Consider the following 12954-nt stretch of genomic DNA (forward strand, 5'->3'; position numbering starts at 1 on the left):
CGTGACATGTGTGGCGGGGTCCGAGTCCCGCTGTGTGTCAGCGTGTGTCTGCGCTGGAACGCGGGCCAGCACGTGTCGGGGCGGCCGCGTCGGTGTGCGCCCCCGCGCGCGTGTGCGTGTGTTCGTGTGTGTGTGTGCATGTGTGTGCGTGTGTGTGTGCGCCGGCCGCCGCTCCCCCGCCCTGCCCGCCCCTCCCCGCGCCCCTCCTCCCGCCCGCGCCGCCCGCCCGCTCCCTCTCCCCGGAGTGCGCCGCTTCCAAACTTTGTCTAAACTTTCACTTTCACAGCGCGGCGGCTGCGGCGGCGGCGGCGGGCGAGGGTGACCGGCCGAGCGGCGGCGGCATGGAGTAGACGCGCGGCGGCAGCGGCGGCGGCGGCGGACGCGAGAGGCAGCGGCGAGCGCGGCGGCGGCGGCGGCAGCGGCGGCCCCGGAGCCGGCGGGGCCGAGCCTGCGAGCGGCGAGCGCGGAGCGGCGCCGGGCCGAGCGCGGGGCCGCGGGCCGGGCGGGCGCAGCGCGGCGGAGGCCGGAGGAGCCGAGCCGGAGCCCGAGCCGGAGTGCGGCCGCCGCCTGCCGGGCCTCCCCTCCCCTCGCCGCGGCCGGCCGCCGCGCTCCCGCCCGGGCGCCCAGCTATGTACTCCCCGTACTGCCTCACCCAGGTACCGGCCGCCGCCCCCGCGCGACCGGGGGAGGGGAGCGGGCGCGGGAGGCCGGCCGGCGGCGCGGGCGGGCGGAGGGGACGCGCGGCGGCCGGGAAGGCGGGGGCCGAGAGCCCGCGGGCCGCCGAGGGGTGCAGGCTGTGCCGCGGTGAGCCCGGGCACGCGTGCGGGCGTCACCGTGCGCGTGCGACCCTGGCCACCGGGCGGACTCCATTTGGGGGCTCCGGGGGTGGCCAGCTGCGTCGTGGCGCTGCCCTTGGAGCGCAGGCGGGAGTGCGTGTACGTATGTGTGTGTGTGTGTGTATGTGTGTGTGTGTGTATGTGTGTGTGCGCGCTCGACTAGGGTGCGATGGGCAGCGGGACTCTGGCCGACCTGTGGGCTACTGTAGGCGCACCCGGGCAGCGTGGCCGCTGGCAGTGTTTGCGGGGGTGACAGAGTGGCAAGAGGGTGGTCCCGAGGGCGCAGAGGGGACATTGGGTCCCGCGACGCTTCCTGGGGCGGGCGCCTCGGTTCCCGAGGGTGGCAGTGGCCGGCGTGCGTGGCGGCGGCCCTTGCGTGCGGCCGGGGTGCCTGGGGCGGGCCGAGCGGCCCGGGCGTCTCCCCAAAGTCTTTGTTCAGGCCTCACATGGGAGCGGGGCTAAGAAAATGGCGGGGCTCCCAAATTTCGGAGGGGCAGGGGAGGGGAGAGAGGGGCGGGCGCGCTGCCAGCGGTGGCCGCGCCTCTCCGACCCTGGACGTCGCAGCCTCAGCCCCCCCACCCCCAAACTTTCCTCGGCGCAAACTTTCTGGCCCTAGCGACCCGCGCTGCTGCGGAGTGGACCCGGCAGGCCTGGGGAATCCCGTCCCGTCGCCTGGAGGCGGGAGGGGCGGGAGGCAGCCGTGGACACAGCCGCCAGTGCTGCGGCCACACCGTCGGGTCAGCCTCTGGCACAACAGCGCCGACCTTGGCGCGTTGCTAGAGCGCGTCCCGCCTGCAGCGAAGTTCCCTGAGCGGCGCACGGCGGCGGCAAAAGCTTCGAGGATGCCTGTCGGGCCACCCAACTCTCCCCGGGCTGTGGCCTGAGGCTCTAAGAGGGCACAGGAGCTGCCCAGAGTTCCACAGTGGCCCTGACAGCATTGCCTGCAGGGCCAGGCCACAGCTGGTAACAGTCTCTGAAAAGGGGACATCTGAGGCTGTTTAGCCCTGCTGCCAGCCAGGCCTGCATGTGGGGGTTCTCTAGGCCAGGCCCTAATTGTCCCCTCTGCCCAGCCTGATCCCTGTCAGCTATGTGCCAAGTGTGTCCACAGCTTACAGTGGCAATCCACGTGGGTATGGCTGCTACTTTGGGTCGTGCCGCGAGTGTGCAGTGGTGTCAAGGGGCGAGGGGTTTGTTGGGGTGCATGTCATTTGTGGCCACACCATGCTCCTGTATGCACAAGTGCAAGTGTATGTGAGTGTGAATCAATCTAGAGTCTGTGTGTGGCCCCTGTGGGCCGGCCATGGGCAGGCCTGCGTGGCATGGCCGTGTATGGCCCAGGGAGCGGGTTTTCCTGTAGAAAGCAGGCCCAAGTATGTGTTGGCGAGGGCGCACGGGCATGCATACATGTTGCAGTGTGCATGCACCCTGAGCACCATGGCAGTGTGGGGAACCCCTACATCTGCACCTCCAGTTCCACGGCCACTCTATGTTGGGCGCCCCTCACAACAACTGCCTACCCAGCGGTGTCTGAGCTGTGCCTTTTTGCTGTTACGCTTGGCTGGGCTGTGTGGCCGATGTTTGGGGCCTAGTGGGACCAAGACCCCACACTCAAGCAGCCCCTTGCCCACCAGGCTGCCAGCTCGGCCTTCCATGCCAAGCACACCAGACATCTGAGCCTGCTCCCCCGTGGCTTGGGTGAGACACCCGCCCCTCAGATTTCACAGCACCCTGGGAGAGAAAATGCCCGCAGATCCACCAGTGACACGGCTAGGAAGGGGCTGGGGCGGCTGCTAGACCCAGGGCAATGGCGGGTGCTTGGCTATGTGTGACTGAAGGCCCAGGTTACGACAGCTCCAGTGTGCCAGGATGGCTGGAGAGGGGAGTGGGCATGGTGTCACCAGGCTGCCAGCCCTTCATGGTGGGCAGGGAAACCCTTCAGCTCTGGGCAGGTGGCTGCTGTCGGCTGGTCAGTGGGGTCTGGCCTGCCCCTCCCTAACAATCACATCTCTGTTTTTACAAATCTTTCTGCTTCCATAGTTTGCCCTGCTGGTCTGTTTTTCTGACAACCTCTTTCGTTCGCTGTCTTTTTCTCAGTCTCTGTTTTTATCGGTCTCTGGCGTACTCTGCCCTTTTCCATCTCTCTTTCTCCATCTCTGTCCTTTTGTATATCTCTGACTATCTCTGTCTTTGACTCCAGTTTTGGCCCCATCTCTGCTCCCCCCTCCACTGGCGTCTCGGACTCTCTCTCTCTGTCTCTCTGGCCTGCCTCTCTCTCTTTCCCTCTCTCTCTCTCCCTTTTCTTTTTTTCAAACCAGAATTGGCTTCGATTTTAAAGTCAATAAATGATTGAGCAGGAACGAGCTTGGAGCAGCGGGGCCCTGGCGGGGAAAGGTACTGTGGGCGAGGGGGAAGGGCGGGGGGGAAAAATCTCCTTCTAGAAAAAGCATCGAAATTCAGGGCGGCCGGGCGGGGCGGTTGCTGGAGCTGCTGGAGTCCATTGCAGCCACGGGCCTGAGTCTCAGGCAGAGAGAGGGGTGGGAGGTGGATGGATGGACCCCCTTCCCCATCCCGACCCCGCCAAGAAACAGAGACACAACCAGAATGTGAACTCATGTACACCACCATCACCGCCAAGATGGAGATGTAAGTGTCCTGTTCACACCAATGTCCAGACACACGACCACTGATGAGCCTACAGACCTATGGACACAGGAAACCGAGGACTTGTGTTCACACTGTCACACACACCCATTAACACACATGCACCTCTTGAAACGGGACACATGTATTGGTGTAGGCTTAGAGACCCAGCAGTACCTCTTTGATGCACGTACGGACACAGGAAACTGTGGACTTGTGTTCACAACCACCCCCAGCGCACACATAAACACAAACCCCTCGAGATGACACAGATAGCGAAGAAGGCACATGGAGACCACGACACCTCCCAGACTCATGGAGCCCTCATCACACGCTTGGATACAGGCAGACACAAATGTGTGTTCGCCCCCACACATGCTCACATGGACCCAAGGATGGACAGGCGGATGGATGGCTACACATCTTTACACAGGGACACAACGCAGTTGGCTCACCTAGGTGTGTACAGAAATACCATTTTTTTTGAGATGGAGTCTTGCTCTGTTGCCCAGGCTGGAGTGCAGTGGCATAATCTTGGCTTACTGTAACCTCCGCCTTCCTGGTTCAAGCAATTCTCTGCCTCAGCTTCCTGAGTAGCTGGGATTACAGGTGCCCACCACCACACCCGGGTAATTTGTGTATTTTTCAGTGGAGATGGGGTTTCACCATCTTGGCCAGGCTGGTCTTGAACTCCTGACCTCATGATCCACCCACCTTGGCCTCCCAAAGTGCTGGGATTACAGGCATGAACCACTGCACCCGGCCACAAATACCTTTTCAAACACACACATACACACACACACACCCCCCCCCAATGTGTGCTTCCCCCTCCTTGCCACAGGAATACATAGGCAAACATGCCAACATTTGCTGACACACACAAAGACATACATGGGCGCACACACGGATACACCCACTCTCAGACACGCAGCGACCTACGCCCATTTTCCTGGCCACACAAGCAGCCGAAGTTCCTGTACTTTTGTATCTGCATAGCTCCCCCGACACTCCTTCCATGGGAGGGGGATGGCTGGGGCTTCCCTGATGCCCCGTTCCCTCAGCTTTCTCTCTGGGTCACTCTGGCACCCCTCTGTCCCTGCAAAGCTATCGCTCTCTGTCCTTGCTCCGGCCTGGTGCCCTGTTTTCATGGCACTTGGCATTTTCTCTCCAGCTCTGGCCCTGCCCGATTCATGCCCACTGCTGGGGTGGGTGGTGTGCCCAGGTGTGGGCCGGGATGGGGTAGCTCATGAGATGAGCTGGGGCTCCGTGAGATGTTTCAATGCTCTGCCGAGCTCAGAGCCGACGGCTCTGCCGGGAACAGGGTGCTCCAGTCTCCCTAGGGCCTGGAATGTCTTTTTTTTTTTTTTTTTTTTCTTTTTTGAGACGGAGTCTCGCTCTGTCGCCCAGGCTGGAGTGCAGTGGCTGGATCTTGGCTCACTGCAAGCTCCGCCTCCCGGGTTTACGCCATTCTCCTGCCTCAGCCTCCCGTGTAGCTGGGACTACAGGCGCCCGCTACCTCGCCCGGCTAGTTTTTTGTATTTTTTAGTAGAGACGGGGTTTCACTGTGTTAGCCAGGATGGTCTTGATCTCCTGACCTCGTGATCCGCCCGTCTCGGCCTCCCAAAGTGCTGGGATTACAGGCTTGAGCCACCGCGCCCGGCCAGGCCTGGAATGTCTTGTATAGCCTTGAGAGCTCCTAGACGGAGGCTGCGGGAGCAGAGTCAAGGGCTAGGCTTTGCCATCAGACAGAAATGGGTTTGAGCTCCAGGTCCACATCTTCTAATCTTGCGACCTGAAGCACAGGATTCTCCTGGCCTGTAAAATGGGCGAAAACCAGTGTCTATCTCTTGGGCTGTACTTAGGCTCAGTGTGGTGCCTGAGTGTGTGCTCCAGAAATGGTAATTGTTGCCAGTTGTTGGTTGTCAACCTCCCAGACCTCCCAGCTGAGAGAGGGATGCCTCTGAAGGGTAGAAGACAGGGTCGAGCACCTCCCAACCATAGACATCCAAGTGGACTTCCTGGAGGAGGAGGAGGCAAGAAGAAAGTTTGGAAGGATGGGAGACTGCACATGGCCCAGCTCTTTTACCTTTGGATAGGGACCTGTAGGCCAAGCAGAAGGTGGCAGGACTTCAAGATAGGGGAGAGATGGTGGGGGAGGGTGGGGGGCAGGATGGGAGATACGAGGCCTCCACTGTTCCATGAGGACCAGATGCCCTGGTTGGGGGCCCTGAGTCCTGGTATAAGAGTATGTGTGCATGCGTTCATTCAAATATACGTGGGACAAAGAGACCTGGTGCATCTAGATGATGACTTCAGGGATGTCCCCAAGCTCCAGAACTGTTTCTGAGTCTGCACCTGGGCATTGTCACCTGGACCCGTCATGGAGACAGGACACACGTGCAGGATCCTATGTGGGCAATGTGGGCACTTGGCTGGATCAGGGCGCATTGCGGGTGGGAGCAATGCTGGGCGTTTGGCCGTGGCGCCGTGGCTGCGGGCAAAATGCCCCCGTGGTCGGTGTCTTGACTGCTGGCCTCCCCATCTAACCCACAGGGAGCCTGGCCTTTTAAATCTGCTCAGATATTGTCTCCCTCACCCTCATGAAGCTGGAATCTGGGGACTTGCTGGACCAGAGAGGTAGGGGAGGCTGGGCATTTTCTCCAACGAGGTGCTGAGGATGGGCCTTGTGTCCCCTCCCTCCCAGCTGGGGTGGAGGAAAGGAGGGGGGTGTCTTCATTTTCCCGCCCCCAAAGCCCTGGATGTGGGGGTGAGTGGGCCAGGGGGACAGCTGTGAGCCACTATCTGGGTTCTCCCAGATCGGCGTGCGTGTTAATCGGCATGTCAGGCCTCAGAGCCACCATTTTCCCGCAGATGTCTGTGTGGCAGTGTGTGCCTGCCCGGGTCCCTCTCCATGCCTCTCCATGTCTCCGAGTGTCCATCATTGGGTGCTACCTGCATGTGACTCCACGGATCATCGCACACCCTGTCTCTTGTGTATTCGGTAGCGGGGGGTCGGGAAGCATGCCACCATGCGTGTCGGTGTGCCGGATGTAGTCTTTGTGTCACGGTGGCGCTGCGCGCGTCAACGGGTATCGGTGTACCGGTCGCCATCTTTGTATCTGCGCTTTGTATCTGGGGTGACAGTGTCCCAGCGACATGCGTCACATCTACAGCAGTGTTTTTCTGGGTGTCTGTGCGTCACGGCAAAGAGTGTATCCGTGTGTCTCACACACATGTTGGCCTGTCCGTGTCAACTTGTGTCCACATACGTGTCAACCCACGTGTCTCCGGTGTCACCACCCTCATATCACTGGGCCTCCTAGGCTTGTCCCTGGGACGATCACTGTGGGTCTCACCCCATGGGCACCTCTCCCGGGCATTCCCTTGGCCTCTGAGCACCATGCAAGATGCCTGCTATGGCGGCTGGGCAAGCGGCTGGGAGCAGGCTGGCCGCTCAGTCCCTTCCCATGAGGTCGTGCGGCCGCGGTGGCCTTGCTGGGGGCCCCGCCCGTGCCCCTGGCCTGGCGTGGACAGAAGCCTGTTGTGCGGCGGCGAGGTGCGGGCGTGTGTTCGGGCCGCCCACAGGCCTCCCTCTGTCTGCCCGGCGCACATTGATCTTGGCTTCTGCCTGTGTCCGTTCTAGCCTGGCCAGCTGGGTGTCCGGCTGTCTCCGTGGGCCTGAGCCCACTATCCTCGCTGCCCCCACAGCCAGGCAGGCCCTGGGCCCCACACCCCTGGGCCAGCCGCCATCCCTCCGAGGCTCTGAGGGCGCGGATTTGGAAACTGAGGTCCCCCCTTCTTTCCCCCTTTCTCTCTCTCTCTTTCCTCCCTCTCTCCTCCCCTCCTCCCCTCCTCCCGCTCCCTCTCTCCCTCTCTCTCTCCTCCTGCCAAACGCGTCTTGGCTCCGTCTGAATATCTCTCCTCCTCGATTTTTGGCTCCAGCTCTGGGCGCGTTCACTAAAGGAAGAAGGGCTAGCTCCCCAACCCCCCCTTCCTCACCGCCTCCCCCCTCCCGAGGAGCCCCTCTGAGGGCGGGAGTGGCCTCGTGCAGGGGCCTGGGCCCCCTGAGTGGGCTTGGCCAGGGGGGCACAGGCCTGGTGGGTGAGGGAGCAGGGTGGACAGGGCCTGGCAGCCGGAGGGAGGCAATGGGCAGGGTGACTGAGCTGCCCAGCGGGGCGGGTGGGCAGGGAGGGGTCGGGGGCACGGAGCTGGGGTGTCTGGCTTCTGGTGGGGCTGGCAGGCCTCTGTGAGGCGCAGCTGTGCCCAGAACTCCAAGTTGCGTTTGCCACCACTACCGATGTGGCTGCGCCAGCCAGGGAGGGGAGGCGGGTAGCGGGCACTGCGGCGCTCTGCAGCCAATCGGAAGCCGGGGTTGCACTGGGGAGCTCTCCCCCCCTGGGCCCCACCCTGAGGGGAGCCGGGGGTAGTGGCCAGCAGCAGGCAGGGGGCAGTACCCACCACCATCGCCAAGGACCCTGCCCCCTCAGCTGAAGCTCAGTGCCAGCCTTCCTGGCACAGATCGGGCAAGAGCGGGGATCTGTCTGTCCCCACCTGAATCTGTGTGAGCCAGGCTGGAGGAAGGGACAGCATGGAGGTGCACCCGACCCCCCTGGGCCTTTTAGTCCAAGGCAGGCAGGAGCTAGGGATGGGGGCCAAATTATCCAGGTGGTTCCGTCCAAATATCGGCTTTGGTCGAATCATCTCGGGGAGGGGGGGGTTTATTCTGGGTCCATCTCGCACAAAGTCACACACTCTCGCTGGCACTTGCGGGCACAAAGAATCACGCTAACACACACTGGCATGCTGCACCTCCCTCAATCAAACAGACACAGGCGTCCCCATGCAAAGAAGCTTGCCCTCACTCACAGACACTTAGAGGCACCTGGCCACACCCGAACACATCAATGCGGCATTACACACGCAGGGACGTGCACGTGGGTGCAGACACACGGGACACGCGCAATCACACGATCACATGCCGTGAAGCACACAGCACAGACACAGGCTCTGCCACCGTAAAACGCTCAGACCCACAGGCATAGCTAGAAACACACAGCACACGCACTCATAATGTCGGGCGCCGATACACCCGCACACACCACCAAGCACACAGGTACACGCACATGCATGCAATAACACGCTCTCAGACACACAAACATCCCACACACTCCCTAACCCAGTGTCACCAGGAGTGATTTTGCCCATTGGGAAATGTCTGGAAACATTTTTTTGTTGTTGTTGTTGTTGAGACGGAGTCTCGCTCTGTCACCCAGGCTGGAGTACAGTGGCCGGATCTCAGCTCACTGCAAGCTCTGTCTCCCAGGTTTATGCCATTCTCCTGCCTCAGCCTCCCGAGTAGCTGGGACTACAGGCGCCCGCCACCTCGCCCGGCTAGTTTTTTTTGTATTTTTAGTAGAGACGGGGTTTCACCGTGTTAGCCCAGGATGGTCTCGATCTCCTGACCTCGTAATCCGCCCGTCTCGGCCTCCCAAAGTGCTGGGATTATAGGCTTGAGCCACCGCGCCCGGCCACATTTTTTTTTTTTTTTTAAGAGACAGACTCTCATTTGCAGCCCAGGCTGGAGCACAGTGGTGCAATCTCGGCTCACTGCAGCCCTGACCTCCTAAGCTCAAGTGATCTACCCATCTCAGCCTCCTGAGTAGCAGGGACTACAGGTGCATGTCACCACACCTGGTTGATTTTTAAATTTTTTGTAGAGACAGTCTTGTTATGTTGCCCAGGCTGGTCTTGAACTTCTGGGCTCAAGCAGTTCTGCTTCACCCTCGCAAGTAGCTGGGACTACAGGTGAGCACCACCATACCCAGCTAATTTTTTAATTTGTAGTAAAGATGAGGTCTGGCTATGTTTTCCAGGCTGGCTTTGAATTCCTGGGCTCAGGTGATCCTCCTGCCTCGGCCTCCTAAGGTGCTGGGAGCCATGAGCCACCATGCCCGGCCTGGAATCATTTTTGGTTGTCACACTTGTGGAGGGGGTGCTATTGGCATTTAGTGAGTGGAGACCCGGGACGCTGCTCAGTCCCCTACAATGGAACCTCCCAACCCTTGCCGACCACAAGGAACGATCCAGCCCCAAATGTCAGTAGTGCCAAGGCTGGAAACCCTGCCATGAGTCCCCAGATACACAGTAACACACACAGGCACAGCTAACCCTTGACACCCATTACACATGCACCCACATACACAGTCACACCCAAACAAGAAGCCAGCTGACGCAGTGTCACACACACACACTCTCCCTCACCAGGACGCAGGCATTGTCGCATATATGCCCCTTTCCCCTGCCAAACCTAGGCACAATCGGCATGGCATGTACACAGTCTGGTGTTACCCCAGCACACAGGGACGAGAGTCACACTCCCACACACATTCGCACCTGGGCCACACCTGGCAGTGGTTGGAAATGGTGCCTGAGATGAGACCTGCCCTGGTGGCACCTCCCCTCTGTTTGTCAGCCACAACCAGCTGTCTTTGCGCAGCAGCTACAGCCACCCTGACTTCTCAGGGTAGAACTGGGAGCCCCAAATCCCTGCCCTGGTTTGTAGAAGCCTGGGGCAAGACAAAGCCTGGAAAACCATATGCCCACCCCTACCCAGAATACCTGCAGTCTTCTAGACTCAGTGGCCGAGGGCTCCACCCTCACCTCCTTGCTCCTGGCAGCTACCGAGAGAAGGGACGGGGACAAAGCTAAGTTCTTTTTTTTTTTTTTTTTTTTAAGACAGAGTCTCACTTTGTTGCCCAGGCTTGAGTACAGTGGTGCAATCTCGGCTCACTGCAACATTGGCCTCCCGGGCTCAAGCAATTCTCGTGCCTCAGCCTCCCAAGTAGCTGGGATTACAGACGTGCACTATCATGCCTGGCTAATTTTTGTATTTTTAATAGAGACAGGGTTTCTCCATGTTGGCCAGGCTGGTCTCAAACTCCTGGCCTCAAATGATCCGCCTGCCTCGGCCTCCCAAAGTGCTAGGATTACAGGCATGAGCCACTGTGCCCGGCCAACAAAGCTAAGTTCTGAGACTCCTGTCCTCCGTGGGGCTGTCTTACTAATCCTTTGGCCTTTGACTCCCCAGTTCTGACCCCAGAGAAAGACAGAAGAGATAGCGGTCGGCAGAATGGTAGAAGATAGGATAATAGCAAAATAAATGTTTGTCCTAAGATCGTAGCAACAACTAATGTGAACTGTGTGCTTGCTGCGTGGCGCCCTTGCTAAGTGCCTTCCCAGCTTGTCTTCTCGAATCCTGTGTTCAGCAGGTACTGTTATTAGGAGAGTGGGGCCTGCAGAGCCACCTTCCTGGGTTTGACTCCTGGCTCTACCACTCACTAGCTGTGTAACTTCGGGCAAGTTGCTTAACCTCTCTGGGTCTCAATTTCTGTATCTAGAAAGCAGGGTTGCGGTAAGGATCTGAAGAGTTGGCTCACAGCACACGCTTTAAAACTGTGCTTGATGTGAAAAAACTGCTTTGAACTTACGGATGAAAAACGGAGACTCAGAGTAGAGGTATCCAGTGCTAGGGTCCAGGGCAGGGAGCTCCTTCTCCAAGATCGTCATCACCCTAAATCCTGCTGATGCGACAGAATTGCGGCTTGTTCTCTGGCCTTTCCCAAATTTCAGAATGGACCTGCACACCCCCACACCCCCATTTGAAACATGCCCCAGTGGTTGACCCTTGAACCTTTCTTACCACTCTGACCTTCAGATCTTCTTCCATCCAGGGCTCAGAATAAAGGTGGATGGTGGTCTCATCCGCTCTGCACCCCTGCTGGCCAGGCTTGCCCTCACCCCCGCAGGTCCAAACGTCCTCTCCCACACCTTACTGGGCACCCAGCCGGAGCCCAAATGCTGGGGGTGCAGCCGGGGGCCTGTGCATTCCTTCGACAAATATTTACCAAGCACCTCCTGGGTGCCAGGCTCTGTTTTAGGCCCCGGGGGCTCGGCAGGGAGCAAAATCTGCAAAGATGCCAGCCCCAGTGGGAGGGCAGACTGTGAACCTGATAAACAAGGGAGTGTCCAGTCCTTGAGACAGCGCTAGGTGCTGTGGGGAGAACAGAGCCGGCTGGGCCCTCGGGAGTGCTGGGCAGCTGTGGTTTTAGCAGAGGTGGGCAGGGAGGCCTCATGGTGAGATGCTGATTTTGAACGCTGCCTTGCTATAGCTTAAGTGCAGCCCGCCAGGCCCCTTTCTCTCTCCAAGGGGCAGACTGGAGGTCAAGGATGTGTGGCTCAGCATGGCATGCCCATCATTTGCCCAGACCATGTTGCCTGTCGTTTCTTCAATCTGAGCTCATCTATTATCCATATTTGTGGATATGCCATACGGTGCCCGCCCAAAACCTGGGGACAAGATGGCCGAGGCCTTTCCTGTACAGAAACTGGGGCTTGATGGGCACTGGGTATTCGCAACCCTGCTGCTCTGAGCTGGGGGATGGGGCGGGGGCAGCTGGTGGCCCAGAGTGGCACTTCCACCTGGGCCCCTCAATTTAGCTCCCCCGGGGCGGGCTGGGTTTATTTTTACCCCAGCCTGTCACCCTGGCAGTACCAGGCTGCGCCATCTTTGCAGGGTCTTGGGGATCTGCCCACAGCTTGGGGGTATCTGGCTTTGTCTGTTGGGTTCCCCAACTCCCACCAGGACCCCAGACTCTCTCCACCCCCAAAGCTCCAGGTTTGAGAGCTCTGGGCTGAGGCCCGGCGGGGTCGGCACTGCAGGCTGGCAACCACCATGCCCAGCCTGGTGGCATTTGGTTTGGCGCCCTGCCTGCCTGCCACCCCCACCCCATGCCCGGGCAGAGCCGAGCGGCTGCTGCTGCCAGTCTCCATTTCGAAGCTTGGGGTGGGGGTGGGGAAGTGCTGGGTGCCTCCGGGCCCCTGCTTGTCCTGTGCCACCTGGGGATCATCCCCCATGCCTGTTCCCTGGAAGGGCCGGGCTGCCTCTTCCGCTGCCCCTTTGCAGCCTGGAGCTCAGCAAGGATGCCCGCCTGGCTTCCATCTTCCCCGTTTGCTCCCTCCCTTCCTCCCTCTCTCGCCTGCTCGCCTGTAATGGCTCACCATTTTTGGCATCTCTTCCCCCTCCCCCTCCCATAGGCGCCAACCTCACTTCCAAACCCGCCGCCATCGTTGGCTCTCCGGCCTTCTCTGCCGCCTGGGGCTGGGACCCAGGAATGGGAATTTGGGGGTGGGGGCCGGGCATGTGGACATCAGGAGCTTTCTGCGTGCTCGTGTGTATGTCTGGGGTTGGGGGGCACATGTTCTAAGCCAGCTCGCTCCATCCACCCCTTCATTTAGTCTCAAAATTGCAGAGCAGGACTGCAGCAAAAGTGGGGACCCTTCCATTTCTGATTGCCCCGCACCTGGTATTGGCATCTGGGCCACCAGGGGGCCAGGGTGGGCATCTCTGCCCAAGCCCAGGCCCTGGCATGGCAATGGCAAGGCTTCATCTGTAGTGTACCCCAACCTCTCCCCTTTCCTA

At 59.9% G+C, this 12954-nt stretch overlaps 1 protein-coding gene across 5 annotated transcripts in view; it reads left to right on the top strand.

Moving 5' to 3' along the window:
* Positions 1-264: 264 nt before the first annotated feature.
* The window catches only part of NFIX (nuclear factor I X), a 103912-nt gene continuing 91222 nt past the window's right edge, over positions 265-12954 (top strand). For 3 of the 5 annotated variants that reach the window (XM_045379713.3, XM_065534506.2, XM_065534509.2), the window contains exon 1: positions 265-656. In XM_045379713.3, coding sequence (XP_045235648.1) covers positions 630-656 — 27 coding nt within the window. In that variant the 5' untranslated portion in view covers positions 265-629. The remainder of the gene's footprint in view (positions 657-12954) is intronic. The other 2 variants (XM_074026073.1, XM_074026094.1) reach the window with 1 other exon arrangement.

This window comes from Macaca fascicularis, chromosome 19 (genome assembly GCF_037993035.2).
Source record: "Macaca fascicularis isolate 582-1 chromosome 19, T2T-MFA8v1.1".
Classification (NCBI taxonomy): Eukaryota; Metazoa; Chordata; class Mammalia; order Primates; family Cercopithecidae; genus Macaca; species Macaca fascicularis.